General features: G+C 32.3%; 2 protein-coding genes across 2 annotated transcripts; both read left to right on the forward strand.

Moving 5' to 3' along the window:
• The first annotated feature begins 371 nt into the window (after positions 1-371).
• LOC113763756 lies at positions 372-4,710 on the forward strand. Its single transcript, XM_027307676.1, has 4 exons — positions 372-909; positions 996-1,061; positions 3,951-4,123; positions 4,221-4,710. The coding sequence occupies exons 1-4, from the start codon at positions 555-557 to the stop codon at positions 4,413-4,415; spliced, it is 789 nt and encodes a 262-aa protein (XP_027163477.1). The 5' UTR covers positions 372-554; the 3' UTR covers positions 4,416-4,710.
• Positions 4,711-8,976: 4,266 nt separating this feature from the next.
• LOC113749331 lies at positions 8,977-9,883 on the forward strand. The gene has a single exon (XM_027293028.1). It carries the CDS (start codon positions 8,995-8,997, stop codon positions 9,880-9,882), a length of 888 nt encoding a protein of 295 aa, XP_027148829.1. The 5' UTR covers positions 8,977-8,994; the 3' UTR covers position 9,883.
• The last annotated feature ends 3,214 nt before the right edge of the window (positions 9,884-13,097 follow it).

Below are 13,097 nucleotides of genomic sequence, written 5' to 3' on the forward strand. Positions count from 1 at the left end.
TAAAATTATTAACAAATATTTTTAATAAAAATATTAAAATTTATTTGAATCGAATCGAGCCTTAACGGATTGAATTTTTACAAATTTGAACTCGATTCAATACTATAAATCAATCCTAATTTCTATTTGAATTCGAACTCTACAAGTCTGATTAGGCCAAGAGATCCTCTAACATTTATTTTTGAATTTTTTTCACTCTAATTGGGGTTCGAACCCCCAATCTATGGGTTCTACTTTTTTATTTCTTGTACTCCTAATGATAAAAAAAAATGACATATCTTGTCTCTTCCACCCATTACTTTGTTGAATATATCAATGTCACTTTATTAGTGTTTGTCTCTTTATTGTAGTCTATTTTAACACTCCTATTCAGCATTTCAATCAGCCATATCCAGAGAAGCAGTAACCAACAGACACCGTTTGATACGCGATCATCATCACAGTATCTTCCAAGTCTGAAGTGCCTATATAGGATTCTTTACTACTACACTGTTCTCTAGTAACTTTTGATAGATTTGGATGCCCTTATAGCTTTTTTTGAGAATTTCAAAGCAATGCTTCTCCAAACAATCACAACTAGTAGCCCTTTAAATCTGAACAACTCTCCTAACTTTTGCTATTGTTCTTCTTGTTTCAAGAATCAGAGCCAAAAGACTCCATCTTTAGTGCCCAAGACCCTGTTTCTCCCAAGTCTTGATTCTAAATTTTACTACCATTTGAGTGATAAAACCAAAAGGGGCTCATTTTTTTCAAGTGGGAATGGCTGTGGAGCTAATTCCATTCAAACAAGAACAGCATATGCTACTTTGCTTGAGACCCCTGTTCTGTGGGCTGGTAGAGTTTGCATCTTTTATGTCCTCTTGAAGGCTGGCTTAGCTGGATCTCCTGCTAACCCTCTTATCTCTTCGGGTTTGAACATATTCTACGATGATTATTTGCCGTATTTATGCCAAAAATAAAGTGTTTGTCTGAATGCTGATTTCGTTTCTTGATAGATTTGGAAACTAGTTCTGATGATTTGGGGTTCTCTAAGTGGTTTGAGAAGTTTCAAGGAAATCCAGGTTTGTGAATTTTCTTGCTAATTATTATTGTTATTATTATTATATTTTGCAAGCGTTGAGTTGTAAATGCTTGAGTTTGGTAGTTTCTAATACTGGTTTATCGGAATTATGCTAGGGGAGAATCATACTTGAGTTAAGGCAATTTAATAATTACAGACTAGTAATAAGGTGAAACTTTGGAATGAGGAAAGTAGCTCTGCTTGTTGAGTGTATCTCAAACTTTGCATCATTTGTGTAGTGTTCTATGATATGATCATGTGGAATGCCATCTATTCTTTCTAATTTTGTGACACCACATACATATTTTTAGCTTGATTTAATTTTTAAGCAAAGGCTTACAACTACCTTGAAGGCTAATAGTGTCATCAGCGAAACTTAAAGTGGTTATTGGGAGCCTGTAATAAAATTCCCGGTGGTGCTAATTTTATTCCCTTGTGTGCTTTTGAGAGAGCTGTGAAGGACATTAAGACAGAGTGTAAGGATAAGACTAAGAGGGGATTGCCTGGACTGGTTTTTTATTGAGTATAACTTGTTCTCAAAACTGTGTGTTCTTTTTTCCTGTTTCCATTCAAATTGACCTAAATATACTGTACAATTTGCACATTGCATATAGCAGAATGAATCCTAGGGGAAATGCATGTTTGCCTAGCAACTGTTCCATGAAATTCCACTGTAGATAGTCCTAGACTTAGGGAAGCAAGATTAGGGAAAAAGTACCAACTTGGCATGGGACTTCTTCATGAAATCGATCATCTGAACTAAAGCAATTGTTGACAGAACAGCCTTCTGTAAGTATTAGATGATATTGGTAATATTAGGTATCTGTCATCTGGTTCTACTTGTTAACTGATTCTTTTTGTGAAATTAACCTATCTGGTAAGCGAAACATTAACCCATTTTGTGGGTGATATGATTCTGAGACCATGTGTGTTTTGTTCATCTCATTTAGAAGATATTTGGATAAAAGAACTTATTACAATATTAATAATTGGCTCCTTTAATAGGCTGATTTTTGCAAGTATTTATTGAGTTTGATGCTAAATTGGCACAGGAATTTGTCATATCATGACCCTCTGCTTAAGTTGTTTTGGCAGTAACATGTATTAAAAGACTTCCTTTGTCTGATCGTAAGACATGAATTTGGAGAAGAAAGATGAAAGAGGAAAAGCTAAGAAATAGGGAAACAACTAACAAATGTGTAGCATTAACGCTTTTCAAACTTTATGCCTAAGGATCACATGTGAGGAGTATTTATAGGAGATCCTTCGCACTAGATAGCAAAATTGACTAGCTTGACGTTAGGCGATTTCTTGCTCTTAAGTACTTTTGTTTGACAGTACCAAGTCATGCAACAATCAGTGGACTGCTTCTCACATCATTCTCTACACAGGACTTGTTAATTTATTGAATCAAGAAAGATGAGTACTCCTAAATAGATGAAACTTCCAGAACTGTAGCATGAGTATGCTTATTGATCAAGATGTCTCCAATAGATTGAATTGTCAATAGTCCTAAAATTTCCTTAGATGGTATTGGATAATTTGCAAGTGGTCTGCTGGGTAGATCTCATTATGCTTATCTTTTGTCTCAGGACTAAAAGAGTTAATCTGAATGTTATGATACATGAATTGATTTCATTAAAATAAAAAAAAAATGATAGTTTTTAGGAGGTGATGACATTTTTCGTTTATTTTTTTAAGGAGTCTTTCATTTCTCATGTATTGACTTATTTAGTAAGTGATCCTATGTGATGAAATGTCAAATATGATGTCACTTGGTACTGCAATAACCAAATTTTAGTCCAAGTTACCTAACTTGGAACTTGTAAAGAAGTTGCTTAACATGAAGTTATCTAACTTGTTGCCTAACTTGAAGTTCATCAAATTTACCATCCAGGGCAAGGAACTCCAATGAATACTCAGTCTAACATTCTGGAATAGAATCTGGATATCATTAATATTTTATATTCTAGTTGCCAACTTTTTCTCTTAGCTTTTCCTTTCTCATTTTCTTCCTCCAAAAGGTCAGAAGAACTTAAAAATTCTTAGACTTTTCTTACTCATTTTGATATCTTTTGCGTTGGAGCATAAACCTAATCACTATGAGAGTTTGAAATCCAGGAATGAAGTTGGTTCTCTGTTTGCTTTGGGCATTTAATGGGCTAGTCTTAGTATTGTCTAGTAGTTCAGTGGCTCCAGCCCATATAATTCTACCTGCACGTATGAGGGACTGCTTGTGTGGATCTTTCTTTCGGTTTTATTTAATTATTTTTATTGGGGGGAGGATGCCTGTAGAGGTTAACTAGGGAAAATAGCTTGAGAAGAATGTTTCAAATGGGGTCTGCAAAGCTGCTATAGTCTGAGAATTGTTAACTAAAAATTTGTTTGGTCATGGTAAAATCCATGGGAAGGAAGGAAATAGAGGTATAGAGATTGATGACTTCACATGGCTGATGAGGAACGGAGAAGGGTGGTAATTGTGTATCAAATAAAATCAAGAACCGCCCTTGGGTTTTTATTAGCTTTGGAGTTACAGGTGTTGATGAAGATTAGGAACTTAGAACTGAAATGACCCACTATTATCTTGGTATTAAGGTGAATGGTAAAGTGTGCTTGAAATATTGGAATGGTAAAGGTAGTAGAAGTGACTTTCTCTGTGTAAATATACTTTTTGCCATTTCCCTTCCTGTTCTTCCTTCTTAATGCCAATTACTTACAAGATTAAACCTGTACAATGGGTAAATAACTTCTCCATTTGCTCTTACAGATATAACGTGCTTTATATGAGAGCTTGTGGTGCCTTGTTTGCTCTTAGTTTTTAGATACAAGGATCCTTCCTGCTTGCTTTAATTTTTGTTTGTTTAAAATGGAAGCTGTCTTCTTCAAGCAGATAAGGAAGCAACTGATAGAAGGAAACTAGTCAGCAAATGGCATCCAACAACCAAGGGTACCCTTAAGCGCAACTACAGGGTCCCATCAAAATCTGAAGGGCGCCGTCTTCTGAAAGCCATTGCTTCTTTGTTATCAGATGATGATCACTTCAGAGATGCCTCTTCTCACAAGGTATATCTGCTTCCTGCCTAAGAGTTCACTTCCTTTTTTCATGGATGATGATTTGAGTGTCAGCCTTGTAACTCAAGCTCTTTGGCCTTTTTCCTAGGGTTGTCAAATTAGAAGGCAGAATGCTCACGGAGAAAGTGTTTGCTGTAACAATGTTAGAGCTTTGTTTGATGAGCTTCCTACTCCACACCTGGTGGTGGAAATTACTCCTTTTCCTGCTGGTCCTCTCAACGAAAATGATTATTTAAAAGCTGAGAAATTAGAAAGGGTTCTGAGATCTGCTCCTTCTGCTTGATTAACTTGGCTATGTTGGTACTCTGGAATTTCTGAAAGCTAGAGGGCTGGTTGACAAACCAATTGGACAATGTTGAAATACTTGAGCCTCTAGCAGATGCCAATAGGCCCTTCGTTGTTTTTGTATGTATCTGATCTGCTTGTAAATATTGATGGCATGGCTCCAACATCTTGCGTCTGAACTCTGTGACTTGTGAGTACACTTCCAACATGGGACCAGATTCCTTTGATCAATCTTTAGTCAAAGGAAAATCCTTAAAAAATAATAAAAAAAAGTTTGGCCTTTGACCATAGTATTTTGCGAGGTTTTAATAAATTTTGTAGCTAAATTTTATTTTATTTTTTGCTTTTTCGCTATATTTTGTCAATCAACAAAACCACCAAAAGAAAGCTTGATAATAAGCATAACCATATGTAGCAGTCACTATTATGATGGTTTGTTATTTACTACAATTTTTCAAATTAGTTGAAATGTTTTGGCAAACTAATATCTTTCTTATTTCTCTTTTAATAAAATCAAATTTCATTCATGAAGAGACTTTGTTACATATTTTAAAAGATCTTGAATGAGGTCTCATGCTATGCATGAAAGTGCACAGATATATGGTTTGATTTGATTTTCTGTTCATGGGAGATAAACATAAAGCTGTATAAAATACTAGACGATATTGACCATCACAAAAGATAGAGCATCCAAGCTAGTTTGATGATATAGAAATGCTGGAAACTTTTGGAGGAGATTCAAGTCAAATTTGTAAGGTAGTTGAAATATGTGGGAAGAAAATTTGTAAGCAAAAATTTGAGTGCATTGTGGCAATATTTGATACATTTGGGATAAAGTTGTTGTGTATGAATAATATATTTCAGATATTGAGTGGGACAATATGGTGTACATTGAACTGCAACAAATGTATAAACTGGAACAACATCATATGTATTGGCATTGTTTACAAATTATCAAGAAATTAGGGCAATTGATGGTAAGATTAGTAGGCCTATAAATCCAACCTCCTCCTCATTGGTTTATTTACAACTAGTTATTCACCGATACATTTGTACGAGCCTTTTTAATATCTTCAAGAAGAAAATCTTTATATATAAAATAACCAGTTCTATAAAATTTAATATGCCAAATACAACAAAACTGTCCACTAAATGTGCTACTATACGTGACGTGTTTTTTTTGTCCTTATTATTAATTGACTACTAATAAGGACAAAAAAAAAACGTGTCTACTTTTTTTTAGTTTTCTGAATTGGAAAATAGATATCTTAAATAGAATAGAATTTTGATGATGTTGGAGTTCAAGGCAAGGCAAGGCAAGTTTTGGAGATGCAATACAACCCTTTTAGACTTCAAAGAAAAGTTGTGCTGCCGCTGCTGATTTGAGTTTGGCTAAAGCTACCTGCAGATGAGATATTCAATCATTGTCTATTACTTCATCATACGAATTATCCAATGAACAAAACTGGGAAAGCCAAGTCTAAGCAGTTAATTCCACTTTGCACCCTTCAACTATTTCTGAACTTCCACATTGATCCCTAGATTTTAAAGTGGGAAACTTTAGTTCCTAAAATATAAAATGTATTCCAAAATATATCCTACTTAAGTAAACTTTGTCCCACTGTAATTTTTAATTATAAAATCAGTTTAAGGACTAAAGTATAGAAGATTCCATACTTTATCAACTAAAAATGAAGAAATTTTATTTAGAGATAATAGATTTTATACTTAAAGGGATAAAGTGTCCCATTTTAAAGTTTAAGATTTAAAATAAACATATGAATATTATTGAACGGTGTAAAGTGGAATTAAACCATGTCTAAATGTTTGCAAGGGATTAAGGAAGACCAGAGTTGAGATGTAATGTACTATACGCTCTGGTTTCAAATCCTCAGTCCCCAAACTCCCCCTGTCCCACTTCCTGCTAGGTGTCTATTATATTAAATAATGTTTTATGGTTTCTTCTATCTTTCTCATAGAGTAATAGAAATAGGTAAATCATCCTCAACCTTGCAGACCATGATAGCCCTGTACTGGCAGCATGGACGAATTTCCCTGTCTTTGTTCTTAAAAAATTAAATGGATTCGATGTGTACTATGTACATCATCAATGGATAAGTATGCTCAGTCAATCATTTGGGCATTTTTCTATATTACCTTAAATATAATTGGGAAATCAAAATTAACACCATATCAGATTTTTTACCAATGAGAAAAATAGGATAATCATTTTTAAGATTCAAGAATCAAAGTTAGAGTTGATAATTGTCCATCATGTAACAAACCTAGCAGCAAAAGATCTAGAGTTACTATTCATTAAACACAGAGTAAAAAACTTAGGGAGTCCCTAAACTATCATTGTTATTCATTTTTTGCCCCTAATCTATTTTTTGTCTTTGACTGGCCGCTAAACAATTAAAAATGTATAGTTCAAGGACTTTTGCCCATTTTAGACATAACTCCAGTTGGACTCAAAGCATTTTTGTCCAACCTTAATCAAAAGCATTAGAAGCAATCACAGGCCAACATTCAAGTTAGCAGCAACGGCAACTACAGGCTAGGTAGTCTAGTCAGCAGCATCAGAAGTAGAAACCACCCAAGAATCAGGCCTTTAAAGCAAGGAAATATGCGTCATTGACTGATGTTGAAAAGGGGTGGATAACCTCCAACCATGCGTATCTTTGAAAGCAGCCACCTTTTACAGTTGGAAGGTGGAAAGAAAGATAGGATAGAAGGAGAGCTAGTGAAAATAGCAATGAAAACCAAAGTGAAGGTGCTGGAGCAAGAGGAAGAGGAAATGGGAGAGGTAGGGGAAATAAGTGTCTGCTCCTGATGCTTTTGATTAAGGTTGGACAAAATTCAATTCCAGCTAGACTTATGTCTAAAATGGCTAGAAATACTTAAACTATGTATTTTTAATTGTTCAATGGTCAGTCAGAGATAAAAATAGATTAGGAGCTAAAAGTGGATAATGGTGATAGTTTAGGGGCTCTTCAAGTTTTTTTTTTTTTTTTTTTTACTTTAAACACAAGTGAATCTTAAAATGCAGACTGTTATCCAGAATTAGATATAAAAAACTTTTACAATATGTGAAGAATTTTAACTAAAGATTATAGTAATTTCCATAGTAATTTCTTCGAATAAACAATTTTTTTATTTTCTCCTCTGCACATTAAAACAAACGGATGAGTGAAAGTAACTTGTGTAATCTTTAACTTTTTTCTTTTTTAGTGTAATCTTTAACTTTGTTATTGCTTAATGCAACTTCAACATTTTATTAGGGGATAATTTTAGAGACCTCCCTTGAGATTTTTTACAATTTCACCTAGTACTCGAGAGATTTTCAATATTACATTTACCTCCTTTGGTCCTATAAATGACCATAATATTCTTAATATATTAACATTTTTCATACAATTAAACAATCTGCTCCTAATCTTATGCCTAAGATTGCATTTCACACAATTAGATATTAATGGAAGCAAAAACAAGATTCACCTGTGGAATAACCAATTATGTGCTAAACACAATTTTAACATATTACAAATTAATTTTAGCTTTGTTTGGAGGTTCTGGAGATGAATAGAAGAAAATATAGGCTGAAAGTTTAAGAAGGATGGGTCTAATTCTGGTTTTCCAACATTTGAGGGATAGGGTGTTATATTAATGCAATTAGTAAAATTTTTTGACTTTAACGGTGCTTTTTTTGTTGTTGGTTTAGATTGAGGTCTTAGAAATTAGGGATTGATTGCGGTAATGGTCATGGAAATAGTGATACGGATTTGGGATGTGAAAATATGAAAGGTTTAGAATAGTAGAAATGAGGGTTAGAAAGTGAGTCTGTGATGTTGTCGATGTTTCAAAATTTTTAAAGAATTTTATGGGAAGTAAAATGAATTTCACAATTTCAAGAGGGCATTTTGGGTAATTCATTCAAAATTTTAACCATTGAATAGTTTTTATTAGCAAAATTATAACTGTGTGCGTAATTTTTAAAACTTAAAAAAAAAACTAGGTGCATTTTTTAAAAACATCAAGAGAGTTTTCTGAAATTATCCCTCTTATTAATAAGTAGTGCATCATATGGAACTGCTAGTAAAAACAGAAATCAACTAAATTATTTCTGCTAAATATATATGTTTCTTTTTTTTATTATTATAATTCATATTTTTATAAGAGCTAATAGTATACGTCGTTAAGTGTTCTCATTACTCTTTTATTGAGTTAGAAACATAAGGGGCGAATTGCTACCAACCCCTTTATTAAGGGGTCGATCTGTAATTAAGTCTAGCTGGAGTTTCTATGGAGTAGCAAAATGCTATTTGATAATTTTGGAATTCAAGTTTCTAACAGATAACTTAGAAGCACTATTTCTACATGATTACTTTTGGGACAAAATTAAGTGTCAGATCGCTTACGATTTGATCATGATGGAGTTCAAGGCAAGCATATGCTACTTTATTCTTTGGAAACATGCTTGAGTACACAGAAATTTCCCAATTCTTGGTTCTTTTTTTGCCACATAAACCGAGCAAGCAGAGCATAGAACCAAATGCAAATCAAAGCAGGGCAACAAGATGGGCGGTTTATGGGGACATGTGGTACACGGATTAGCCTTCGTTCTATTTGGGATCTGGCATTTACTTAGCCATATGAGATATCATTTTCTACATCCAAAATCCTATACATCTTTGCCATGGTTTCCAACTTCAAAATTCAGGTATTTGGAGCTTTTTCTAATCATGGGAGGAAGCGTTGCCTCAATATCCTTGGAACTTTTCATTTCTCCAAGCAAGCACCAACCCTTGGACCCTGATGGAACCATCCCATCAAGCCATCTTCACAACTTTGAGCACTCAAACATATCCTTGACCTTCTTTGTTTATGCACTTTTTGCAATCATTCTCGACAAGATTCAGCCACCAGCTCAATATGGCCTTACCCAAATGCTTGGAGCCATTGCTTTTGGCCAACAATTTCTCCTCTTGCATCTCCACTCTACCGATCACATGGGACTGGAAGGCCAATACCACGGGCTTCTACAAATTGTCATACTTGTCTCATTTTTCACTACCTTCCTAAGCATAGGCTATCCCAAGAGTTTCTTGAATAGTTTTATAAGGTCTTTTAGCATCTTGTTCCAAGGAATTTGGCTGATGATAATCGGAATCATGCTCTGGACACCAGAGTATATTCCCAAAGGCTGTTTTATTAAGTTGCAAGAGGGTCATTATGTTGTCAGATGCCATGATCATGAAGCCCTTGAAAGAGCTAAAGCATTGGTAAATATTCAATTTAGCTGGTACTTAACTGGAGTTACACTTTTTGGGCTGTGTCTTTATTTGGTACTCTACAAAATGTTCCTTGGAAAAGTTGATTATCAATCTTTAACAAGCTCTGAGGATGATGATGATATTGAGACTCAGAAAAGGAACAAAGAGACTTTTTCAAGGACAAAAGAGTGAAGGGCCCGGGGGGGGGGGGGGTGGGGGAATGTTTGTGGTGTGATATTGTTTGGTTTGCCTTGATGGCGTTTGGTATCGGAAAGAAATGATGTTCTTCTATTTGTTATAATGTAGAAAGGAGATAATAAATAATAAATAGTTGTTTATAGGAGGAATTGACTTCAATCTTTAGTTCAAAATTAATTCTTGTGTAGGTAAATGATTTTTTGTTAAACTTTTTGTCTATTACTCTCTTGTTATATTACCTGTCCGATTGACTGTGTCTCATATAGTAATGGATTGGGCTAACATATTTTAGATCACTTGTTAATTTAACATGGTGTAACTAGAAAATGTGTAACAGAAGACATCAAACCATCAATTTATATCCAATGCTGAGAATGAAGTTTAGGTTTTGTTGTTGAATAATAAGAGAAAAGTAAGAAAACGCAAGAAAAAAATGTTGTGCCCTAATTCATCGACCTTTCTTGTTCAAACTAAAACTAATCGCTAATAAAAGTCATCTTATCACTTATCTCTGGAATTTTCAACCGTTTCAAATTTTAATAAAGAATTCTATCACAACCAAACACTTTAGAATTCAAAACCAAAAAAAAGTCTATCTTTTTTTTTTAAAAAAAAATTTGGGTTAAAATCACCAAATGTCCTACTCATTTGCACTTTTCCCATAACATTATTTTTTGCTGCAATTTTCTATTTTAATTATCAGTCCAACACTAGTACGGGCATAGATGCAGATTAAGCAACTAGTTTGGGAGTTATGATTCCATATCGGACACATAAATAGTTGACCTACTTATAAGCCTAGTCCTATGGTTCAATAAAATAACATTAATGACCTCACAAATATAAAATAGGGTTAAACTACTTTAAAAAAAAGATCTAAATTTCTTTTCCTCGGGAGGATGTTAATAAAAAATAAGATCCAACAGCTAAACAAAAAAATCACATGCACACATATAATCTATTGTGTATGACATATCCATCTCAAATGTATGAGAGATGTTTTACCATATTGTATGTCACTTCTACTCATTGATGACAATTTGAGGAGTAATATTTTTTTTATTATAATATCATTTTGAATTGAATTAACAAGTTGATATTTTCAAAAAACAAAAAAGAAAATTTTTGGGACTTAGATTGTCATTTTTCAAAAAAAATTTTAACAAAAATATATTTTAGCAATTGTTGTTATTGACAATTAATTGTCTAGACCAACTTTTGTCAGCAAAAAATTAGTGTTATTAAGAATAATTGAAGTTCTGATAGCAATACTCTATTCAAATGTAAATATTCAACCTAAGTAACAAAAAAAATGAAATATGAGCTCAATTGATCCTGTTCAAACTACACATTCTGTTAATGGATAATTAGTATATACTAAATTGTATTTCCATTTGTAGAAAAATAATATGCAATGTATATCAACCAACGAATAAATTACTGATGTTTTAAACAAATCATACCTCAACTAATGATGTGCTGCTACATATGTAGTTGCTCACCTTTATATTTATGCCATCCTCCTCTCTTTCCATTTGTTTTTTAATAGTGCAAAATTCGTTTGTTTATATTGGTGAAAAAAATAACATATTTTACAAATTATTCCAATTTATTTAGAAAATGTTACTAATTTGAGGAGAAATTATGTATTGCAAAAATCTTTTAGTAATTTTCTGCTAAACATAACTACTGCATACAAAAGGAAAGCTATTTGATTTTGTTTTACATTGCTTAGAAGAACTTGTATCAGTAATAATAGAAATAGTGACAGTGGTGCAAATTTCAAATCAATAATCAACATACACATGATTACAGTATTTTTTTAGTCGATCAGACTAATATATGCCATATGATAGTAAGATTTAGTCATTTGTGAATCGACAATTTTAGCAGTTTACATACCAATCACCTATAAAAAATTATGATTATTATAAAATGACATTTTATAATAATTTACGTACCATTTGCCAATAAAAAATGAGTTTGATTAAAAAAATGCAAACAAATCGATAATGTAAATGATACAAAGTATATTTGAAAGTTACAGAACTTAATTTTTGGGCAAATTTACTATGATTTTAAAAGATTATGCTACATTAATACAACTTTAACTTTCATACTTGTGACCCAGAAAATAAATTTATTAAAAATTTACCATTTTATTATATTCATAGGTATTAATATATCAAAATTGTGATGTATAGATAAGTGCTATTCTATATATAACTCGAAAGATTTGTTGTTATTGTCATCCAAACTTTCTAACCTTTCACAAATTCAAAAATAATTCAGAATTTATAATATGACAAATAATTCTTACATAGTTTATAAGGTCATGTGAAAAAAATAGCTTTCATAGTATATTTAAAATGCTTTAAACACTTCACATTTATAAATGATACATACAATCGTATATCATACATTTACATTTCAAGAAATTACTAAATATAATAGTAAGTTTCAATCATTAATAAAAAATCTTAGCATTATTTCAAATCAACTTTCTAATACTTGTTTCATATAAGTCTTTTAAGTAATATAGTAAATTTATGCCATAAACGAGTAAGTTTTGACCATTAACCGAATTCACTATTCTATCAACAAGATTTACTATTAATCTATAAAAATTTACTATTACTTGAACTAAATTTACACTCCAAAAGGTAAGTTTCAAATATAGAGTAGTAATTTAGTTTTTTTAAAAAGTAAGTTTCATATTTATTCCAATTTACTTTTTGAGAGATAAAAGTTACTAATTTATCAAGTTAACTTACTATTTTTTATGCAAAACTTACTAACCAAATTTTTAGGTATTATCTTATTTATGTGACCGGTCCAACAGGTAATCAAATGATCACTAAAAGTGTTTAAAAAACAGTTTCTTCACCATAATGATCTTTACTTCAGATTTTTCCTAAATTTTAATGCAAAAAAATCAGTAACTATGTAATTTTGGTTCTGTCTATAGGTGGCAAACAATCATATTTAGCTAAATTTACCCATACCCGTCCATGAATAGATGGGTATGGTATCTTAAATTTTTGCATACGAGTATAAATGAGTTATCCAATAATATCTATTTGTTGGGTAACTCATCAAATCCAATTAACCCATTTAAAATTGTCTTTCCCCAAGCCTCCTCTCTTCCCCCATCCATTTTTTTTTAGATTTTTTATTTTGTCATGATGTTAACTACTTTTGTGTCATTA

This window comes from Coffea eugenioides, chromosome 1 (genome assembly GCF_003713205.1).
Source record: "Coffea eugenioides isolate CCC68of chromosome 1, Ceug_1.0, whole genome shotgun sequence".
Classification (NCBI taxonomy): Eukaryota; Viridiplantae; Streptophyta; class Magnoliopsida; order Gentianales; family Rubiaceae; genus Coffea; species Coffea eugenioides.